A 23,554-nucleotide genomic window follows, 5' to 3' on the forward strand; every position below is an offset into this window, starting at 1 on the left:
AGGTCAAGGGCAGGAGAGGGAGAGTGAGGGGACATGGAGGGAAGAAGGGGTTGTGAGAAGCTGTGCGGTGGGCGCTCAGTGAGAGACCCAAAGCCACGGCTGCACCTCTGCTGTGCCGGCGGTGCCGAGCCAGGGCAGGCAGAACGCGGACTGGCCGGTCACCTGCAGCAGCCGACAGTGACAGCTTGTGACGGACGCCTGAGCCCCCAGAGAAGGCCTGAACACCGCGTGCAGTTTGTAACTCCAGCTACAGAGCAGGCTGAGAGCCGCACAGCTAACGATCCTAGCAGACTGGTGCTGGGCGCGCGCGAGCAGCCCGGGCATCTTCTGACGATTTCACACCAAACAGCAACTCTTCCATGTTGCTTCTTCGCAGTTGGGTGTGACTTTCCCATGATGCAGTGCAAATTTAGTATTGTCCGTAATTTCATTTTTCAAAAAACTGGCGCTAAGAATCCACTGCGACCTAGAAGTCGTGCAAGCTACGCGCTCCACTCTCTTCTTGTCACCAGGAGCCTTTGTCACCGAAGCAGCCTCGGACTCGGTCCGGTTCAGCTTCAGCAGAGGCCACACGTGGTCTCGTTCACTGCCGCACGGCGAGGCGCGCGGCAGTGCTGCCCTGTGGAGCTTCTACGAGACCTGCGCAGCAGGCTGGGTTTTTCACTTCCATAACGGAACTCAGTCTTGTCAGTGTGTTCTCGTCAGACATCTGCAAGGCCCGGATCCACATCTCCTGGCCCAACTTTTGGTCTTAACTCTGATCAACCTTGGCGAACAATTCTTGGGCTGTTTCCCCGGGGAAGCACGACTCACTTGCTAAAGGTCCCAGGCCTCTGGGACTGAATTAATGTCCTCGTTGTGCCCATCTCGTGTCACTGACTGCAGCGTGACAGGCACGGGCTGGAACTGGTTCACCCCCACGACCACACCCGGGGAAACAGCACCCCGGCTGGGAAGGGACACCCTGGGGACAGACCTCCGCTGAGTGCCATGCACGCTGTTGCACCTCCTGGTGCCGCAGTCCCCCCCAGCACAACACAGGTGACGGCATTTGTTTTGCCCCCACTAGAGGACGGTGTGGGGATCAGAGCGATGTGAAAATGTGTAGCCAGGCACACTACACAGACAAGGGACACGTGGCGGCCATGCGGTGTGTAGAGGCCGGACGGGCAGGGCCGTGGGCTCTCTGGGCATCTGTGCCACCGCCCCCACGTCTCAGACAGCGTGTGGCAAGGGTGGGTGACGCCGGCGTCACGTTCTTGCAACTTCTCTCCCTCCTGCTCCTCCATGGCCGCCCCCCAGGCTCCCACAGGGAGGAAGCTCACTAAGAAGCCCCTTCCGGCCAGATCCACTCAGCCTTTGCTTGAGGAAATCTTGTCCAAGCATCCGGCTCTTATTTGTGTGACCTGAGAAAACAAACACGCAGATCTAATCACGCCACCATGCTGCTCCTGTCGCCTCTTTACGTAGGGCCGGAGAACCAAAGAATGGAAGGAAGGAAAGAACCCAGAACACAGCGCAAAGGGCTCTTCACCCCGATTTCCCCACGGCTCTGCTCCTGTGTGTCTTCCTCCTTTGTGAAGACAACCCCGCTCCTGCAGGAACGCAAACCCAGGAATACTGGGAAGGAGTCAGGACGCCCACGGACAAGGGACACGGGGAGGCGGCGGCTCCCCACAGCAACAAAGCCCACAGAATGCCACCCTCCCCCACTTCCTCCTCTTGAGACCCCTGGCGCGGGCACCAAGCCCAACCTCCCCCAGACCTCTTACAAAGCAGCTGGCAAAACAGATAACTGCTCCGGGCGGCTTGTGAAACAGATAAGAGGAGAGTTCCCAGCAGCTTCTAAAAGCCCCCACTCCCTACTTCCCGCCAGCTGCAAGCCCCCTACCTCCCAGGGCCGCCAGTTCCCTCTTTAGCCAGATAAAAGCCCAGCCCCACACGCGCCCTGTGTGCTGTCTCGTAAGAACAGACTGACGGCTCTCTTTGCTCCAATAAAGCAACTTGTCTCTGCTGAGGTCAGTCTCCTTCTCCTTCCTCTCATCTCTCTTTCCTGGGAGCTACGAACGGCCAGAGCCCTGAGCTATCCCAAACCAACAGTAACCAACGCACTGCTTCTCTACCCCAACAAGATGCTCGGCCAGGAACCACTCACACAGGACTTCTGTTAGAAGAGCAGTGGGAGGAGGGACAGACTGGTCCTGGTCAGTAAAATCTGGTCGACCAAAGCTTCCAAAGGCTCAAAAGTTAGGTAAAGGGACCTTTAGTGGTTAAATAAAAACTGTTATGTCCATTGATCACAAGCCATGAAAATGTACGGAATTGTGTCACTTGCACTTAATTTGGAAATGGGTACACTCAGAGCTGTGGAAATCAAGTTAAACAACCACCCTCCTAGAAGGTGTCCCCAGAGCTCTGTGTTACAGTGACTGTCTCAGAAGGGTGTGCTCAGGGCTCCAGAAATCACGCTTAGCGGGCTATGACGACCATCTCAGGGGAAGCAAATGTGCAAAACTGACCCACGCTGTCCCCTCTGGCCGTCAGTGCTGAGGCCACCGTGAGGAGAGAGGGCCGGCTCCGTGTGTGGCAGACGCAGCCCCTCTGTGACATTTTGGTGCTAAGCTGTCAGCTGAGAGGGAAAGAAATAAGGCATTTCAAGTGCTGACCCCAGGGGATTCTGGCCCCTGGGTGAGCTGTGCGGAGGGAATCCTGCAGGCTGGTGTCTCGGGACAGGCTTCCCTGCTCTGCTGGTTTTAGGCCTACGTGGAGACAATTCCACAAGTAGCAGACACATCCAACTGCAGCCGTCAAGACCTTCTCCCACGTCTAGTCTTGGAAGACTCAGCCAGCTCCTTCCAGCTCTGCCGTGCCTCAGCCACGGGGAAGCCGCCACACTGCTCTCACACAGCTCCGCGTCCCGTCACACACACTGGCACCCACCTCGATTTCTTGTCCTGTGAGCCACGAGTCCTTGGTCAAGCACGGCTCCGGCGTGACCCAGGAGCCCTCCTTGGAATCGACGTTGTAATAGTAGTCCCAATCCTCCTTCACGGGGAATTTGAGCCACGGTCCTTCACTAGACACTGAGGAGAGAAGCTTGTTACATTCTGCAGAGGTACCCGGATCCTTACCCTGAGTGTAGCCTCTTCTGTATGCTAAGTAATTCAACAGACATGTATGCCACCGCGTGTGTGTTCAGAGACTGAGTGGCCAGCAAACACCTGACACGCAATGAGCTCTGAGCACGCAGTGGTGGCTCCCTGCTAAGCCACCGAGGCGGGGAGACACACGTCTGCAGCCGGCTCTGGGCCCTGGCCCTCTCATGCGTGCGACAGAGGAGGAAAAGCAAAGAGGACTGGCCCCCGGAGTGGGAGAGCCCTGCTGCAGGCACGCCGCAGCCGAGGTCCTCTTCGCTGGCAACCTTTCCAGTGACTCCCCTCGGTCAGGAGCCAGCAGCTCAGCCCAGGCCTCCCGTTTGAGGCAGCACCACTTCCTCCCAGCCGGGCCCCAGCAGGAAGCTGGAACCAGAGGCTGGAGCTGGGGCTGACCCCGGTACTCCGCACTGGGACGTGGCATCTTAGTGCTGGCCAAACGGCCTCCCCTGGATTTCTTCACACAATACTTGGGTGCACTCGATAACGAGTGACACGGCCCTCCAGCATGCGCTGGTTCTGTCTGGTTTAAATCCCTCAGCTGTCCTCGTCGATGGGCCCATGTGGGCACTCTGACAGTTCACCTGGTTAGAAATGCTGCTGCTCGGGGCAGGCGTTCCAGGGCGATGGGTCAGTGTGACATGTGACCCCTGCACCCCACACCTGAGCACTGGTCCCAGTCCTGGCTACTCTGCTTTCAATGCCGCTCCCTGCTAATGCGCCTGGGAGGCAGCCGATGATGGCCCCGGTGCCTGGGTCCCTGCTGCCCACACAAGAGACTGAAGGACTTCCTGCCTCCTGACTTCAGCCTGGCCTAGGCTTGGCTGTTGTGGCCATCTGGGAGTGCACCCGAGGACGAAAGTGTGCTCTGTGCTGGTGGCCTAGCAAGCTTCCCGTGCAGCGAGGCTGGGGTGTCACAGGTAAGTATGACAGTTCAGCCTCAACACGGATGCGATTAGAAGCTTCACTTTTCTTCCAGAGACTCAGCGGGACTCAGAGGGCAGGGAAGAACGGAATGAAGGCGCTGAAAACGTGTTCTCTCCCGGGACTGCGAGCTGAGTGTGCAGGGGTTCCTGGAGGCAAGCGCCCTGGCCGAGGTGGCCGCACGTGCACCGGGCTGTCAGAGGCTAGGAGGCAGGCAGGAGTCCACCACCTCCATGGACACTGGAACCAATGCTAGGTCAGAGGCTGCCGAGCGCTGGGTGCCAGCTGAGGGGCCGCGTGCAGCTGCCTTGTCCTGAGGGAAAAGTCCTCCCGGCCTTGGACGAAGCCACAGCAGCGGAGCCTCAATGGTTAAGGTGGTGACTGTGCTGGGGCAGGGGGCCTCAATGGTTAAGGTGGTGACCGTGCTGGGGGCTGGGATCCTCATGGTTAAGGTGGTGGCCGTGCTAGGGGCTGGGATCCTCAATGGTTAAGGTGGTGACCGTGCTGGGGGCTGGGATGCTCAGTGGTTAAGGTGGTGACCGTGCTGGGGGCAGGGATTCTCAATGGTTAAGGCGGTGACCATGCTGGGGGCAGCAGAGCCTCAATGGTTAAGGTGGTGACCGTGCTGGGGGCAGCAGAGCCTCAATGGTTAAGGTGGTGACCGTGCTGGGGGCAGCAGAGCCTCAATGGTTAAGGTGGTGACCATGCTGGGGGCAGCAGAGCCTCAATGGTTAAGGTGGTGGCCGTGCTAGGGGCAGCGGAGCCTCAATGGTTAAGGTGGTGACCGTGCTGGGGGCTGGGATCCTCAGTGGTTAAGGTGGTGAACTTGCAGAGAGCGGCGGTGCCTCCGGGGTGCTGCTGGGTAAAAACCACACCAGTGTGTAAGGGCAGAGCCATGGCTGGGCTGAAGCGTGCACCCTGACTGGGCCCCTCCATCCTGGAGGCAGTGCTGAGAGAGGCGAGATAACTCACCCTGTGCACCTCAGAGACGACACACACAGCTGTGTCTGGGGGAAGTCGGCCTTGTACTGCCTGTCCAGAACACAGGGTGACAACAGGGCATCTTAAGCTGGTGGGCTGTGGGCTGTGGATCATTCTCAGCTCCCGACAGAGGTGCCCCAGAGGAGCCGTCACAGCACAGAAACCTATTCACAAGGAACCCACTAGAAGTCCATTAGAATGAGTGAGTTTAGCAAGGACACAGAGCAACACAAAAAACCAACTGCATGCAAAAATGTGGGTGTGACTGTTCCCGTCACGGCCACTCAGCAGAGCCCAAAGTGGGGGGAAGCCCAAATTCTGCCCTGTGATGAACACAATGTGGCAAATCCCCTCGACACACCGCAATTAACGGCCACACAATGTGGCAAATCCAGCTGACACTGCAATTGGCCACACAAGGAGGCAAATCCACTCGACACACCACAATCGGCCACTATAAGGAAGGAAGGAATGATACCCACTCCACATCAGCGGGCTCTGGAAACCTGCTGCTGGGAGGACGCGGCCAGACGGAAAAGCCAGTGCACTGCGGGTCCCCACAGGAGCCCCCAGCACAGGGGCACAGAGGTGGAAGCGCAGCGGGTGCCCAGGGCTGTGGAGGGGGCGGAGGGTGTGGCTGGGATGAGCTTTCTTTTCACTCTTCCAGTGTGAAGGAAATATTCCAGAATTCTCTGCAGGTGCTAGATGCACAACTGTGTGAACATCTCAAAAGCCTCTGAACTGCACTTTTATAAAAGGATGCATTTTGTTGCATGTGGAAGAGATATTCGTATGCTGTCAATGAGTAACCCCAAAATCTAATGAGGAAAACAGTATTTACAATAGCATAAAATGACAAAATACTTAGGGAATAAATCTAAGAAAAAAAGCAAGTGAACCCTGTAAGCAAAAACTACAAAACATACATGAAAGAATGAAAGGGGACTTAGTTAAGACAACAGATATCCCTCATGCATGCGTGACAAGACAAACACTCCTCAAATTGATCTACACCTCTAACAACTCGATAGCTCCAACACATTGTCTACAGATCTAACACAATAATTCACAGATGCAACACAAATGTCTACAGATACAACACAATCATCTACAGATCTAACATGATCTACAGACTCAAGATGACCTACGGACCCAACACAACCATGTAAGACCCAACGTGATCTACAGACCCAATACAAGCATCTACAGATGCAACACAAAGATCTGCAGATGCAACACAACCATGTAAGATCGGACACGCTGTACAAATCCAGCCAAGCATCTGCAGACCCAACATGATCTACAGACCCAAGATGACCTACAGACCCAACACAACCATCTAGACTCAACACAAGCATCCACAGACCCAGCATGATCTACACTCGCTACCCCCAGCTGTAGAATCAATCTAAAGAAACACAGTTTCTGAAGTGTGGTAGGCTCATTTAGAAGACAGCAGACAGACTGAATTTTGATTGGACATAACGATCGGTCCCCTAGGAGCCCAATCTCTGCATGAACATAGATGCACAACCCTTTCCCACCAAAGGATAAGGCAGAGGATGTTACGTTCACTCCTGACAAAGAAACGTGAAGGGAACAGGGAGGGATCAAGGAGACCCAGGTAAGACAGCAGTCGGAGGCAGGCACTGTGGCCTCGTGGGTAAAGCTGCTGCCTTTGGCAATGCCAGCATCCCATGTGGGTGCTGGTTTCAGTCCTGGCTGCTCCATTTCCCATCCAGCTCCCTGCTAATAGCCCGGGAAAGCAGCAAATGATGGCCCAGCTCTCACCCATGTGGAAGACCTGAATGATGCTCCTCTCTCTGGACTTTGGCCTGGCCCCGTGCTGGCCACTGAGGCCATCTGGGGTGTGACCAGTCAGTGGACAGAAGATATCTCCCTCCCTCGCTCTTAACTCTTTCAAAATAAATAAATACATTCTTTAAAGACAGTGGGCAACAGCCCTTCCCACATTTTGCCAACAGAAAGTTTGCTGAATTGGAGGGTGGAACTTCCAAGTTTGAAATACATCAAGTAAGTTGAAAAGCACACAGGGATTGGTGGTCAGTCTCCAGTTGAACTAAAAAGGTCTCTCCCCACTTAAGTCCACTTCTGGGCCATCCACTGTCATTGTGTCTCTAAGGTGAGTAATGCCACACAGACACCCCACAGTGTGGTGCAAACATCTGCCTAGACGCTGGGCGACACCCTAATCCTTCTCGGTAGGACACACTGGGTGCTCGGTAAAGAGCCGCTGGAGGAACGATGGAGTAAACATCCGTGATGAAGGCAGCACGTCCCCCATCAGAGCGCCCGGGCTTGGTTTCCAGCTCTGGATCCTCACTCCATTCTTGCTGACACAGACCACGGGAGGCGGCAATGACAGTGCAGCGATGGTCCTAGCCAGCCACACGGGAGACTCGGGCTGCATCCCCAGCTCCCAGCTTTGGCTCTGGGCCAGCCCCAGCTACTGTGGCCACCTGAGTCAACCAGTGGACGGGAGATCTTGGTCTGTGTCTCTCTGCCTCTCAAACAAATAAAACACAATAAGTTTAAAAAACCCAACGATCCTTGGGTCAGCCATTTTCTGCCTCTGCCTGAGATCTCACCAGTGCCAGTTTCTAAATCAGAAAACGATTCTGAAGCTGCAGGGCCTCAACGGCACAGCAGTGAGCAGACACAAACGCCGGCCCAGGTTACTGCCCTGGGCTTCCTCACTGACTCCCAGCTCCGTCCTCGCATCCCTACTACTGGGCTGGCATCGCCTGGGAGAAATCAGAGCAGAAATCTTTTCTGTCCCTGCAAGGTGGCTAACAACCAGGGGCCATGCAGCACCGGGTCCCCTTACATAACTCACTGTCCTCATGGCCGCAGAGCCACTGGTTACTAACTCAACCCCAGCTTCCCAGGAAAGAGAGAGCAGAAATATCCCACCAATCTCCTTCCAGACAGCTGACAAACACCGTCTCAGAAACGCTCATCGAAAGCCGTCCTTGTCTCTAAGCCACGGAGCCATCACACGTAAAACGGCATTTAGAGCTCACGCGCAGTAACGGGAAACTCACCTCGCTCAGACTTGAGCTGTTTTGCCTTCGCAAGGGAGTTGTGGTAGCTGTCGGCGCACTCGGGCAGGATGTCGTGCGGGCGACACGTGCAGGACTTCAAGACGGACAAGATGTCACTCGACTGCACCCCCTCCAAACACTGGTTGACGTCGACCACCAGCGTGACCCCTGGCCAACGAAACACAAGTCTGTTAAGGGCTGCTTCCCTCCTCCAAAGGCACGCAAACACGCAGCTCAGCCTTTCGGGAACCCCCGAGAGTCGGCCCTTCTGCCCTTTGGGAGTCTGTCCTGTGAGGGCCTGAGCCGCTGTCCACCTCTCACCTCGGTGCAGCCTGTGAGAACAAGGCTCCACGGGAACACAGGTGACAGGAACCCGCAGGGCTTCACCTGTGAAGCTCATGGGTGCTTGAGAGCACGCTCTGTCACTTCAGAACAAACAAAACGCTACTATGTTACAGATCCTGATGCCGTCTTGTGTGGCGCCAGTGACCTTGTCAGGGCCGTCATTGGCGACCTAAACAAGCGTTCTGCAGCGTTCCAGAAAGGCACAGCTGGCCGATATGTGCAGCGGAGTCCAGAAACCAGTCCTGGAGCCAGTGCTGACCTCCTAGGCACCTCATCCGTCTCAGATTTCTGTCTCCCCACGTGAAAGACACATCAGAATCTCTTGTAGAGAAAGCTAACTCTGACTCTGCACCATAACTTTAGTTCCCACTAAGAATGCTCTGGCCATGCAACACAACCACTGTTTTCCCGGCCTGCAAATGCACCGAGTTAGAAGAGTGGAACAGCAGCGATGACAAAACACACACACACACACACCATACACACACACACCACATACCACATATATGCCACACACATATACACCATATACTACATATACACCACACATAACACACACCACCTACATATCACATATAGGCCACACGCACATATGCCATATACTACATATAAATCACACACTATACACACACACCACACACCACACCATACACACACATATCTACCACACACCATGCAGCACACAATACCCCCACACCATACACACACACCACATACCACATATATGCCACACACATATACACCATATAGTACATATACACCACACATAACACACACCACCTACATATCACATACCACATGCATGCCACACAATATGCCATATACTGCATATACATCATACACTATACACACATATGTACCACACACGCCCAACACACACCACATGCACCACACATATACCCCCTACACCACACATAACCACCCCAACCACATACATGCCACATACTACCAACACACCACAATACTATATATACATGTACCACATATATGCCCAACACATACCACATACATACCCCCACACAAACACACCACATACATGCCACACACATACATGCCACATACTACCAACACACCACACATACTATACGCACATGTACCACACACATACCACATACATACCCCCACATAACACACACCACATACATATCACACACCACACACATGCTATCTACACCCCCCACATGCACCACATACATAACATACATACAACACATATATATACCACGTACAACACATGCACCCCTCCTCTTCCCCAGGAGAGCCCTGAGGGGTGAGGGAGACGCAGCATGGACCAGTGAGAAGTTGTGTTCTGTACCCACTCTCATCCTGATGGAGCCACTTCCCATGAAAACATAACACACGCCCAGGAGAGGGCCACACAAAACACGCGCTATCTGTCCTCGGTTTCCCATAGTGCCTGGTATGTGGTAGGTGCTCAGTGTTTGCTGAGAGCTGTTAGGAGAGCCCTGCACGTCCCTGCAATTGCCCCATGCTGAAGCCCAGTGAGCAGGTTTCAAGGCCGACAGCGGGCGTGGATCCTGCACCCCCTGCCCGGTCCTCAGCATCACTATGGCTTCCTCCCGGCATCCGCATGCCTGCCTGAGACCCGGCACTGGCCCCCGGTGGCTTCAATGCGCTCTGAGTGGGAAGAGCAGCAGCCGTAGATGCCAGAGTCTTACGGAAGGATGGACTCCAGGCGGGCGTCTGCCACGGCGCCCCAGTGGGTACAGCAGAGCAGTCCCCGCGCGGGCTCTGGGACACGTGCCGACCACGCCTGCCTGCACCTGTGAGTCGTGGGCTGGTCCAGACAGCCCAGGTGTTGGGTGCTTGTGCCAAGGAACAAATGAGGAATGACCTCCTAAGAGACTGAAGCTGGCTTTACCTGGTAAGCCCAGGCCGGCCACTCGCCAAGGCATTCCCAGGGGGCCACAGGACACCCCAGCAGGGGGAAACTGGAGGGGGTGAGGAGTGACTGGGCCAGTGTGACAAAGATTCCTTAGGGCACACTAATGAAGAAATGGTTTGACTCTAAGAAGTCAAAAGGAGAGGCAGGGACCATGGTGAGGTGCAGGGGGTTCATCTGCCACTCGGGACACCTGCATCTCGTGTCACAGCCCTGTCTCAGGTCCTGGTGCCTCTGGAGGCTGCAGAGTGGGGCTGGGGTCTGTGGGCCCCTCTGACGCAGGTGGAATGTCCTTCACAAGCAGGCTGCCGGCTGTGGCTGGAAAGCCGTCTCCAGACCAGCCGGCATCTCCCCAACTACAGCTTCCCATGCTACACGTGTGACCTTGAAGTTTTAAATCACATCTTTGAGTTAGTTGCAATCTTCCACTCAGAGCTAGCAAAGGAGGGGGCTGAGCCCCCAAGAGGACCCCCGCTCTCTCCATGAGCCCCAAACCAATCAACATCCAGTATGTGAAACCCCTGTCCAATGGGCACCCCCACAGGATGGCCCAATGAGCAGACAGTAATGCCTTAAAACCCTGGGCACTTCCTCCAAGCCAGTGTCCCGTGCGGGCCTCCACCTGGTCTCTCGGACCAGACGCTTTCTGTCTCTTGCCAATCAAGTTTCCGCTTCTTTGCAAATTGTTTCCTGTTTTTTGTTTTTGTTTTTGTTTTTTTTTTTTTTTTTTTTGACAGGCAGAGTTAGTGAGAGAGAGAGAGACAGAGAGAAAGGTCTTCCTTTCCATTGGTTCATCCCCCAAATGGCCGCTGCGGCCGGCGCACTGCACCAATCTGAAGCCAGGAGCCAGGTGCTTCTCCTGGTCTCCCATGGGGTGCAGGGCCCAAGCACTTGGGCCATCCTCCACTGCACTCCTGGGCCATAGCAGAGAGCTGGCCTGGAAGAGGGGCAACCGGGACAGAATCCAGTGCCCCGACCGGGACTAGAACCTGGGGTGCCGGCGCCACGGCTCACTTGGCTAATCTTCCACCTGCGGCGCTGGCACCTTGCTTTTTATTTCTATACTGAGCTGAGGGAAAGAACCCAGGGAGCCTGCTCCAGCAACAGCTGTCCCCTCCAGGACTGGTGACACCTCTGGCTCCGGTCCAGCTCCCTGCTAATGCTTCTGGGTTCCTGTCCCCCAAGTAGGAGACCCGGATGGAGATCCTGGCTTCAGCCCAGCTTAGCTGCAGCTACTGTGGCCTGTTGGAGAGCAAGCCAGCAGATAGAAGATCTCTCCCTCTCTCTCACTCTTTCAAACAAATAAATAAATGCTTAAATATGCAGCGGCAAGCCCAAGGTGAGAACGAACATGGGACCATAGAGCCCTTTAAGCCCTGCCCGTGGTGAAAGGTGCTGGCCAACGTGTTTTTGTATGCAGTCAGCTGTGCGTGGGCTGGGTGATCCCAACACGGGGCCAAATCCTCTAAGTCTTCATGCAAAGGATGGAGACTGCTGTCCACAGGGAGACCACACTCCCCCGAAAGCCCAGGAAATCCCCTTTCCATCGAACACGCGGCTGGTTTGGGCGAAATCTTTCTGCTGCTAGAGACGACGGCACACGTGCGGCCAAGGGGCAGGGCAGAGGCAGAGGACGACGGGGTCCCCCTGAGCACGGGCACACACACGCGGGTCATTTCCTGCTTTAAGTCGACAGCACTACGAGCCTCAACATGAGAAGCAAACCAAGGCTGGCGGGCCAAATGCAAGAGCGACAGCAAGAGGAACAGAACAACTCCGGAGCGGGCTTCCTCACTCAGCAAACTCCACATCCGCTCCAGGATCCCCGGGTCTGCTTCTCTGTATCTCAGCAGGGGCTCTAAGACCACAGCTGGGGTTCCGCACTCACACCTCCCTGCCCGGGTTCTGCACTCACACCTCCCTGCCCGGGTTCTACGCTCATACCTCCCTGCCCGGGTTCCACACTCGCACCTCCCTGCCCGGGTTCAGCACTCGCACCTCCCTGCCCGGGTTCCGCACTCACACCTCCCTGCCCGGGTTCCGCACTCACACCTCCCTGCCCGGGTTCTACACGCACACCTCCCTGCCAGGGTTCCGCACTCACACCTCCCTGCCCGGGTTCCGCACTCACACCTCCCTGCCCGGGTTCCGCACTCACACCTCCCTGTCCGGGTTCCGCACTCACACCTCCCTGCCCGGGTTCCGCACTCGCACCTCCCTGCCCGGGTTCCGCACTCGCACCTCCCTGCCCGGGTTCCGCACTCGCACCTCCCTGCCCGGGTTCCACACTCGCACCTCCCTGCCCGGGTTCCACACGCACACCTCCCTGCCCGGGTTCCACACTCACACCTCCCTGCCCGGGTTCCGCACTCGCGCCTCCCTGCCCGGGTTCCGCACTCGCGCCTCCCTGCCCGGGTTCCGCACTCGCGCCTCCCTGCCCGGGTTCCGCACGCGCGCCTCCCTGCCCGGGTTCCGCACTCGCGCCTCCCTGCCCGGGTTCCGCACGCGCGCCTCCCTGCCCGGGTTCCGCACGCGCGCCTCCCTGCCCGGGTTCCGCACGCGCGCCTCCCTGCCCGGGTTCCGCACGCGCGCCTCCCTGCCCGGGTTCCACACGCACACCTCCCTGCCCGGGTTCCGCACTCACACCTCCCTGCCCGGGTTCTACACTCACACCTCCCTGCCCGGGTTCTGCACTCACATCTCCCTTGTACACATCTCAGCTGTTGTTTTTTCTCAAGGATGCACGAAGGGAGGACGGCAGGGTCCCCTGGGGCCCGAGGGCAGGTTAGAGAAATGCACGTAGTTTTCCAAGTGAAGGAAGTGAAATCCAGATGCTTCTCCCAGAAGCTCCCACGGTTTCAGGGAGTGTCTCTGAGTGAGGCAGGGAGGTCTTGGGGGCGGCCTCTTCCCGCACAGCATGGAGCAGGGCCCAGACCCTCTAGCAGTGGGCCGGCTGACGAGCAGCACTCCCCAGGGCCGTGTGGCCCTGGTGTAGGGACGCGTGTACTTTGTTGCTTTGGGAGCTACTCCACCCTGCCACGTAAGAATGTCCACGCCATCCCTCCCTGAACACAGAGGCTGACGAGGGGCTAAGCCTCTGCCTGCAGTGCCAGCATCCCATGTAGGCACCAGTTCCAGTCCCAGCTGCTCCTCTTCCCATCCAGCTCCCTGCTGATGGCCTGGGAAAGCAGAGAAGATGGCCCAAGTCCCTGGGCCTCTGCACCCACATGGGAGACCTGGAAGAAACTCCTGGCTCCTGGCTTCGGATCAACTCAGCTCCAGCAACTGCAGCCACTTGGGGAGTGGACCAGTGGACTGAAGCCCTGTCTCTCTCTCTCTGCCTCTCTGTAACTCTGCCTTTCAAATCAATAAATCTTTAAGAAAAAATGCAGCAGGAAATGCTGCCTTGTGAACCAGCCTAGGGACTCTGCTGGGGGCCACATGTCTATCCCGCTGCACCTTTGGGCCTGGGCAGGCCAGCACAGGCATGGGGGGCACCCACCAGGCCCACCATGAGAGGGACCTGAGCCCAACACACTGTTTAACAACCCTCACTGGCTCCTGCTCTGACCAGTGGACCACAGGGTCCTCTCCACGGGCTTTGGGTCTAAAAACTGTGGGCTGACTGACCGGCAGCAACACTGTTGTTGTGTGATGCAACCTACCTCGCTGTCCACGTGTCCAGGGCTCTCCCACGTTACATGGCAAGCAAGGATCCTCCCTCCCAGCTGCACCACTGCCTCCAGTCCGCTCCACCCACTGTGCCCTGATGGGCGCCAAGCCTGCTTCCTGGGGTGACGAACACGAGAGTGTGCCAGCCCCTCATCTGGCGAGCCAGTTCCCTAGGAGCCAACTGCACTCTTACAAGGCCAGCTGGTGTGTCTATCTGCTCAGCCATCCACCCAGCCATCCATCAGTCCACCCAGCCACCTGTCCACCCACCCAGCTATCCATCACCCACCCACCCACCTGTCCACCCATCGAGTTATCCGTCAGTCCACCCAGCCAGCCACCCACCCACCTATCCACCAAGGCACCCTATCTACTGGCTGTGTTTCTCTGGAAAACCCCGACCAACAGCAGCAGAGGGTGTGGACAGAGGAGGAGGAGCACTTGCTAAGCAGAAACAGGCCAGTCTTCTCGAGACCAAGAGGAAAAGAACGGGATTCAATTACGAACAGAGAGGGCCTGGAATCCACCTGTGACCTCTGGGCTCTGCAGAGCAACATCACCATTCCGACTAGACAGCGTCTAGGCACTGAAATCAGGGCAGCCGCCAGCTCCGCCTGTGCAGACGCGCCCGAGAGGAACCCCTGGGTCAGAGAGCTGGAGTCACTCTGGAGACGAGGGGGTGATGCGCCCCAGAGGAAGCCCTGGGTCAGAGAGCTGGAGTCACTCTGGAGACGAGGGGGTGACGCGCCCCAGGGGAACCCCTGGGTCAGAGAGCTGGAGTCACTCTGGAGAGGAGGGGGTGACGCGCCCCAGAGGAAGCCCTGGGTCAGAGAGCTGGAGTCACTCTGGAGAGGAGGGGGTGACGCGCCCCAGGGGAACCCCTGGGTCAGAGAGCTGGAGTCACTCTGGAGAGGAGGGGGTGACGCGCCCCAGGGGAACCCCTGGGTCAGAGAGCTGGAGTCACTCTGGAGACGAGGGGGTGACGCGCCCCAGGGGAACCCCTGGGTCAGAGAGCTGGAGTCACTCTGGAGACGAGGGGGTGACGCGCCCCAGGGGAACCCCTGGGTCAGAGAGCTGGAGTCACTCTGGAGAGGAGGGGGTGACGCGCCCCAGAGGAAGCCCTGGGTCAGAGAGCTGGAGTCACTCTGGAGACAAGGGGGTGACGCGCCCCAGAGGAAGCCCTGGGTCAGAGAGCTGGAGTCACTCTGGAGACGAGGGGGTGACGCGCCCCAGAGGAAGCCCTGGGTCAGAGAGCTGGAGTCACTCTGGAGACGAGGGGGTGACGCGCCCCAGAGGAAGCCCTGGGTCAGAGAGCTGGAGTCACTCTGGAGACGAGGGGGTGACGCGCCCCAGGGGAACCCCTGGGTCAGAGAGCTGGAGTCACTCTGGAGAGGAGGGGGTGACGCGCCCCAGAGGAACCCCTGGGTCAGAGAGCTGGAGTCACTCTGGAGACGAGGGGGTGACGCGCCCCAGGGGAACCCCTGGGTCAGAGAGCTGGAGTCACTCTGGAGACGAGGGGGTGACGCGCCCCAGAGGAACCCCTGGGTCAGAGAGCTGGAGTCACTCTGGAGACGAGGGGGTGACGCGCCCCAGAGGAACCCGTGGGTCAGAGAGCTGGAGTCACTCTGGAGACGAGGGGGTGACGCGCCCCAGGGGAACCCCTGGGTCACAGAGCTGGAGTCACTCTGGAGAGGAGGGGGTGACGCGCCCCAGAGGAACCCGTGGGTCAGAGAGCTGGAGTCACTCCGGAGACGAGGGGTGACGCGCCCCCGGGGAACCCCTGGGTCAGAGAGCTGGAGTCACTCTGGAGAGGAGGGGGTGACGCGCCCCAGGGGAAACCCTGGGTCAGAGAGCTGGAGTCACTCTGGAGACGAGGGGGTGACGCGCCCCAGGGGAACCCCTGGGTCACAGAGCTGGAGTCACTCTGGAGACGAGGGGGTGACGTGCCCCAGGGGAACCCCTGGGTCAGAGAGCTGGAGTCACTCTGGAGAGGAGGGGGTGACGCGCCCCAGAGGAACCCGTGGGTCAGAGAGCTGGAGTCACTCCGGAGACGAGGGGTGACGCGCCCCCGGGGAACCCCTGGGTCAGAGAGCTGGAGTCACTCTGGAGAGGAGGGGGTGACGCGCCCCAGGGGAACCCCTGGGTCAGAGAGCTGGAGTCACTCTGGAGAGGAGGGGGTGACGCGCCCCAGGGGAACCCCTGGGTCAGAGAGCTGGAGTCACTCTGGAGACGAGGGGGTGACGCGCCCCAGGGGAACCCCTGGGTCAGAGAGCTGGAGTCACTCTGGAGACGAGGGGGTGACGCGCCCCAGGGGAACCCCTGGGTCAGAGAGCTGGAGTCACTCTGGAGAGGAGGGGGTGACGCGCCCCAGAGGAAGCCCTGGGTCAGAGAGCTGGAGTCACTCTGGAGACAAGGGGGTGACGCGCCCCAGAGGAAGCCCTGGGTCAGAGAGCTGGAGTCACTCTGGAGACGAGGGGGTGACGCGCCCCAGAGGAAGCCCTGGGTCAGAGAGCTGGAGTCACTCTGGAGACGAGGGGGTGACGCGCCCCAGAGGAAGCCCTGGGTCAGAGAGCTGGAGTCACTCTGGAGACGAGGGGGTGACGCGCCCCAGGGGAACCCCTGGGTCAGAGAGCTGGAGTCACTCTGGAGACGAGGGGGTGACGCGCCCCAGAGGAACCCCTGGGTCAGAGAGCTGGAGTCACTCTGGAGACGAGGGGGTGACGCGCCCCAGGGGAACCCCTGGGTCAGAGAGCTGGAGTCACTCTGGAGACGAGGGGGTGACGCGCCCCAGAGGAACCCCTGGGTCAGAGAGCTGGAGTCACTCTGGAGACGAGGGGGTGACGCGCCCCAGAGGAACCCGTGGGTCAGAGAGCTGGAGTCACTCTGGAGACGAGGGGGTGACGCGCCCCAGGGGAACCCCTGGGTCACAGAGCTGGAGTCACTCTGGAGAGGAGGGGGTGACGCGCCCCAGAGGAACCCGTGGGTCAGAGAGCTGGAGTCACTCCGGAGACGAGGGGTGACGCGCCCCCGGGGAACCCCTGGGTCAGAGAGCTGGAGTCACTCTGGAGAGGAGGGGGTGACGCGCCCCAGAGGAAGCCCTGGGTCTGAGAGCTGGAGTCACTCTGGAGACGAGGGGGTGACGCGCCCCAGGGGAACCCCTGGGTCACAGAGCTGGAGTCACTCTGGAGACGAGGGGGTGACGTGCCCCAGGGGAACCCCTGGGTCAGAGAGCTGGAGTCACTCTGGAGAGGAGGGGGTGACGCGCCCCAGAGGAACCCGTGGGTCAGAGAGCTGGAGTCACTCCGGAGACGAGGGGTGACGCGCCCCCGGGGAACCCCTGGGTCAGAGAGCTGGAGTCACTCTGGAGAGGAGGGGGTGACGCGCCCCAGGGGAAACCCTGGGTCAGAGAGCTGGAGTCACTCCGGAGACGAGGGGTGACGCGCCCCCGGGGAACCCCTGGGTCAGAGAGCTGGAGTCACTCTGGAGACGAGGGGGTGACGCGCCCCAGGGGAACCCCTGGGTCAGAGAGCTGGAGTCACTCTGGAGAGGAGGGGGTGACGCGCCCCAGGGGAAACCCTGGGTCAGAGAGCTGGAGTCACTCTGGAGACGAGGGGGTGACGCGCCCCAGGGGAACCCCTGGGTCAGAGAGCTGGAGTCACTCTGGAGAGGAGGGGGTGACGCGCCCCAGGGGAACCCCTGGGTGAGAGAGCTGGAGTCACTCTGGAGAGGAGGGGGTGACGCGCCCCCGGGGGAACCCCTGGGTCAGAGAGCTGGAGTCACTCTGGAGAGGAGGGGGTGACGCGCCCCCGGGGGAACCCCTGGGTCAGAGAGCTGGAGTCACTCTGGAGACGAGGGGGTGACGCGCCCCCGGGGGAACCCCTGGGTCAGAGAGCTGGAGTCACTCTGGAGAGGAGGGGGTGACGCGCCCCAGGGGAACCCCTGGGTCAGAGAGCTGGAGTCACTCTGGAGACGAGGGGGTGACGCGCCCCAGGGGAACCCCCGGGTCAGAGAGCTGGAGTCACTCTGGAGACGAGGGGGTGACGCGCCCCAGGGGAACCCCTGGGTCAGAGAGCTGGAGTCACTCTGGAGAGGAGGGGGTGACGCGCCCCAGAGGAAGCCCTGGGTCAGAGAGCTGGAGTCACTCTGGAGACGAGGGGGTGACGCGCCCCAGAGGAAGCCCTGGGTCAGAGAGCTGGAGTCACTCTGGAGACGAGGGGGTGACGCGCCCCAGAGGAAGCCCTGGGTCAGAGAGCTGGAGTCACTCTGGAGACGAGGGGGTGACGCGCCCCAGAGGAAGCCCTGGGTCAGAGAGCTGGAGTCACTCTGGAGACGAGGGGGTGACGCGCCCCAGGGGAACCCCTGGGTCAGAGAGCTGGAGTCACTCTGGAGACGAGGGGGTGACGCGCCCCAGAGGAACCCCTGGGTCAGAGAGCTGGAGTCACTCTGGAGACGAGGGGGTGACGCGCCCCAGGGGAACCCCTGGGTCAGAGAGCTGGAGTCACTCTGGAGAGGAGGGGGGTGACGCGCCCCAGAGGAACCCCTGGGTCAGAGAGCTGGAGTCACTCTGGAGACGAGGGGGTGACGCGCCCCAGAGGAACCCGTGGGTCAGAGAGCTGGAGTCACTCTGGAGACGAGGGGGTGACGCGCCCCAGGGGAACCCCTGGGTCACAGAGCTGGAGTCACTCTGGAGAGGAGGGGGTGACGCGCCCCAGAGGAACCCGTGGGTCAGAGAGCTGGAGTCACTCCGGAGACGAGGGGTGACGCGCCCCAGAGGAAGCCCTGGGTCAGAGAGCTGGAGTCACTCTGGAGAGGAGGGGGTGACGCGCCCCAGGGGAAACCCTGGGTCAGAGAGCTGGAGTCACTCTGGAGACGAGGGGGTGACGCGCCCCAGGGGAACCCCTGGGTCACAGAGCTGGAGTCACTCTGGAGACGAGGGGGTGACGTGCCCCAGGGGAACCCCTGGGTCAGAGAGCTGGAGTCACTCTGGAGAGGAGGGGGTGACGCGCCCCAGAGGAACCCGTGGGTCAGAGAGCTGGAGTCACTCCGGAGACGAGGGGTGACGCGCCCCCGGGGAACCCCTGGGTCAGAGAGCTGGAGTCACTCTGGAGAGGAGGGGGTGACGCGCCCCAGGGGAAACCCTGGGTCAGAGAGCTGGAGTCACTCCGGAGACGAGGGGTGACGCGCCCCCGGGGAACCCCTGGGTCAGAGAGCTGGAGTCACTCTGGAGACGAGGGGGTGACGCGCCCCAGGGGAACCCCTGGGTCAGAGAGCTGGAGTCACTCTGGAGACGAGGGGGTGACGCGCCCCAGGGGAACCCCTGGGTCAGAGAGCTGGAGTCACTCTGGAGAGGAGGGGGTGACGCGCCCCAGGGGAACCCCTGGGTCAGAGAGCTGGAGTCACTCTGGAGAGGAGGGGGTGACGCGCCCCAGAGGAACCCCTGGGTCAGAGAGCTGGAGTCACTCTGGAGACGAGGGGGTGACGCGCCCCAGAGGAACCCGTGGGTCAGAGAGCTGGAGTCACTCTGGAGACGAGGGGGTGACGCGCCCCAGGGGAACCCCTGGGTCACAGAGCTGGAGTCACTCTGGAGAGGAGGGGGTGACGCGCCCCAGAGGAACCCGTGGGTCAGAGAGCTGGAGTCACTCCGGAGACGAGGGGTGACGCGCCCCAGAGGAAGCCCTGGGTCAGAGAGCTGGAGTCACTCTGGAGAGGAGGGGGTGACGCGCCCCAGGGGAAACCCTGGGTCAGAGAGCTGGAGTCACTCTGGAGACGAGGGGGTGACGCGCCCCAGGGGAACCCCTGGGTCACAGAGCTGGAGTCACTCTGGAGACGAGGGGGTGACGTGCCCCAGGGGAACCCCTGGGTCAGAGAGCTGGAGTCACTCTGGAGAGGAGGGGGTGACGCGCCCCAGAGGAACCCGTGGGTCAGAGAGCTGGAGTCACTCCGGAGACGAGGGGTGACGCGCCCCCGGGGAACCCCTGGGTCAGAGAGCTGGAGTCACTCTGGAGAGGAGGGGGTGACGCGCCCCAGGGGAAACCCTGGGTCAGAGAGCTGGAGTCACTCCGGAGACGAGGGGTGACGCGCCCCCGGGGAACCCCTGGGTCAGAGAGCTGGAGTCACTCTGGAGACGAGGGGGTGACGCGCCCCAGGGGAACCCCTGGGTCAGAGAGCTGGAGTCACTCTGGAGAGGAGGGGGTGACGCGCCCCAGGGGAAACCCTGGGTCAGAGAGCTGGAGTCACTCTGGAGACGAGGGGGTGACGCGCCCCAGGGGAACCCCTGGGTCAGAGAGCTGGAGTCACTCTGGAGAGGAGGGGGTGACGCGCCCCAGGGGAACCCCTGGGTCAGAGAGCTGGAGTCACTCTGGAGAGGAGGGGGTGACGCGCCCCCGGGGGAACCCCTGGGTCAGAGAGCTGGAGTCACTCTGGAGAGGAGGGGGTGACTCGCCCCCGGGGGAACCCCTGGGTCAGAGAGCTGGAGTCACTCTGGAGACGAGGGGGTGACGCGCCCCCGGGGGAACCCCTGGGTCAGAGAGCTGGAGTCACTCTGGAGAGGAGGGGGTGACGCGCCCCAGAGGAACCCCTGGGTCAGAGAGCTGGAGTCACTCTGGAGAGGAGGGGGTGACGCGCCCCAGGGGAACCCCTGGGTCAGAGAGCTGGAATCACTCTGGAGAGGAGGGGGTGACGCGCCCCAGAGGAACCCCTGGGTCAGAGAGCTGGAGTCACTCTGGAGAGGAGGGGGTGATGCGCCTGTCCACACGTGTGCACGGCGAGCGGGGCGGGCAGTGGCCCAGGGCTTACACTGCTTGGCTTTGTCATGGTCCAAGTTGGCCTCGTCGATGGCTTGCTGTATCTCATCCAGCCACAGCACCTTGGAGACGCTCTCGGCATCCTGGGAACAAGGGCAGAGAACACACGGCACAACGGTGAGCAGCGACAACACAGAAACGGCAGCTGCCACTCTAGCCGTCGGCTCCTTATCCCCGCACAGCCGAGCACGGATGCCGCCTGCAGGAACCAAGCCCCGGAACAACCACCTCACTCTTCCAGGCCACCGCAGTCAGCCAGCCGCACGGCAGCCCGGGCCTGTGACCGGGGCCCTGCCCACACCCCGGGAGAGGCTGACGGCCTCACGCCACACATTTCAGCACGTCTCAGTGCACGCTGCTTGGCTTTCTCTCCCAGAAGTTCTGCATGGCAGGAAGAAGGAAACACACACCCACTTCGAGGGCCTGCGGGCCTGCAATGCTGCGCACAGGCCGATGCTAAGGCTGCAGCTCACATGACTGCAGCCTGCAAGTGCTAGAGAGCTACACCCCAGCCCCAGAACACGGCTGAACCTACACACTCAGCTCCTGACCCCACCTAGCCCCAGAACACAGCTATACCCCAGCCCCACAACACGGCTGCACCCCACACACTCAGCTCCTGACCCCACACCAGCCCCACAACACAGCTACACCCCCCCACACTCAGCTCCTGACCCCACCCAGCCCCAGGACACAGCTGAAACCACACACTCAGCTCCTGACCCCACCCAGCCCCAGAACACAGCTATACCCCAGCCCCACAACACAGCTGCACCCCACACACTCAGCTCCTGACCCCACCCAGCCCCAGGACACAGCTGAACCCCCCCACTCAGCTCCTGACCCCACCCAGCCCCAGGACACAGCTACACCCCCCCACTCAGCTCCTGACCCCACCCAGCCCCCAGAACATGACCGCACCCCATCAGCTCCCGAACACTGCCCCACTCAGAACCAGACACTAGCTCTGCGGCTGCAGGGTTTTGTTATCACTCAGCCTCTCATCCAAACACCACTGCCATCTCCAGCCACTCATATTCCACCCCCCATTCTGTATCTGTGTTTCCCAAGGTTCCTCAGGGTGCCAAGGGATGTTTTATTTATTTATTGAAACATTTATTTATTTAAAAGTCAGAGTTACAGAAAGAGAGAGCGAGCTCTTCTGTATTTTTTTCACCTTCCAAGTGGCTGCGATGGCCCTGGCTGGCCATGCCAAAGCCAGGGGCCTGGAGCTTCGTCCTGGTCTCCCACGTGGGTGCAGGGGCCCAAGCACTTAGGGCATCTCTCACATTTTCCCAGACACACTATCAGGGAGATGGATCAGAAGTGGAGTAACTGGGAGTAGAACCAGTGCCCACATGAGACCACGGCTGCACCTGTTACGCCCCAGCACCGGCTCCATTGAGGAATATTTTAAGTTTACCGGACATGCATCTAACACGGAGCAAAAGCAAAGAGAAGAACAGGATGATCTTCAAGACTCTGAGTGTGGCGGAAGAGAAGGGTGAGTCCTCTCACAATCGCCCTACGATGAGGCTGGGTTTTGTGGTGGGTACCTCACCTGGGCCACAGGGGAGACTCACGATTGGCCCGAGGGTCACACGGGGAGGTGGCCGCTGGGGGGAGGGGCTGCAGGCACAGGCCGTGACGCGGCAGGGGAGCTGCCAAGGGAAGTGGAAGCTCCACTCCCTTCTTTATCAGCAGAAACCAGGCGTTCTGGGGCAGTTTGACGCTGCGTTTAAAGAATGGGAACAGCCGCCCCTGCAGGAGTGAGCGCTGTGCTCCAGAGCCTGAGCCGAGACTGGCGGATGGAGGGGACCAACTCCCGCGTCAGTCACGGGGAACCCACTCCATCCCTCGGGACTGAAGCAGGACAGGCCCAGAGGGGCAGGCTTGCCCCCCCACCTCCTGGGGGAGGTGGATGTGGGGACAGGGCAGGGAGAAGCATTCGCCAGACGCCCGGGCAGGCTCACCCTGCCTCCCTGGCCAGCTGAAGCGCTAACAGAGGCAGCAGGGGACGTGGTGCTTCTTCCATAACCATCTCGAGCTGCATCTGGGGCCCAGCTGTCAGCGAGGTTCTTGGTCCTCCCAGGAACACACAGGGGAGGCTCCGACAGGAAGTGAGACGGGAGGCAAAGAGCGGGGGAGGCAGAAGGGACCGGCACCGGAAGCATCCTTTCTCTCCTTCCAAGTCCCAGAGGGCACAGAAGATGCGTCACAGGCCTGGAGTCCGCCTCAGAGGTGACAGCACATCTGAGAAGCCACGCTAAAGAGAGGCTTCGCAAGCCAAACGCCTGTGCGTGGGTGACTGCACTCACAGCACCCAGAATCACGGCTGCAAGATTTAAACACAAAACTCACAGACACCGCTCCTCACACGGGTTCACCCCAGACTGGGAAGGACTCCCCGCCCGGGGCCGGCCACGCCTCCACCTCAGCCACACGGCACATGGCCAGGAGGAGCAGAGTGACCGATGGCAGCAGCCACCAGAACCAGGCCGGGTGCAGGTCGTGCTACCACCTCCCGAACCGCAGTGATTCCTATAAAAGGTTTCATTAAACAACGACTCTGTCCTTCAATGTTCTGCAACACAACAGCGTCCCAAGCAGTTTGTGTTACCGTTTGTTAGGTGGGTGGAGCCCTGAACACTGGCATTTTGATTTCCAGAAAATGCAGGGTTGGGCCTGGCTGAAGCCAGAGCCTGCAAC

General features: G+C 59.9%; 1 protein-coding gene across 1 annotated transcript in view; it reads right to left on the minus strand.

The window, feature by feature from the left end:
* Positions 1-23,554, minus strand: part of IQGAP2 (IQ motif containing GTPase activating protein 2) — a 214,306-nt gene that overhangs the window by 69,999 nt on the left and 120,753 nt on the right. The window contains exons 14-16 of the mRNA XM_062212560.1: positions 20,838-20,928; positions 8,123-8,290; positions 2,941-3,083 (exon numbers count right to left, since the gene is read on the minus strand). Coding sequence (XP_062068544.1) covers positions 2,941-3,083; positions 8,123-8,290; positions 20,838-20,928 — 402 coding nt within the window. The remainder of the gene's footprint in view (positions 1-2,940; positions 3,084-8,122; positions 8,291-20,837; positions 20,929-23,554) is intronic.

This window comes from Lepus europaeus, chromosome 15 (assembly GCF_033115175.1).
Source record: "Lepus europaeus isolate LE1 chromosome 15, mLepTim1.pri, whole genome shotgun sequence".
NCBI classification, from domain to species: Eukaryota; Metazoa; Chordata; class Mammalia; order Lagomorpha; family Leporidae; genus Lepus; species Lepus europaeus.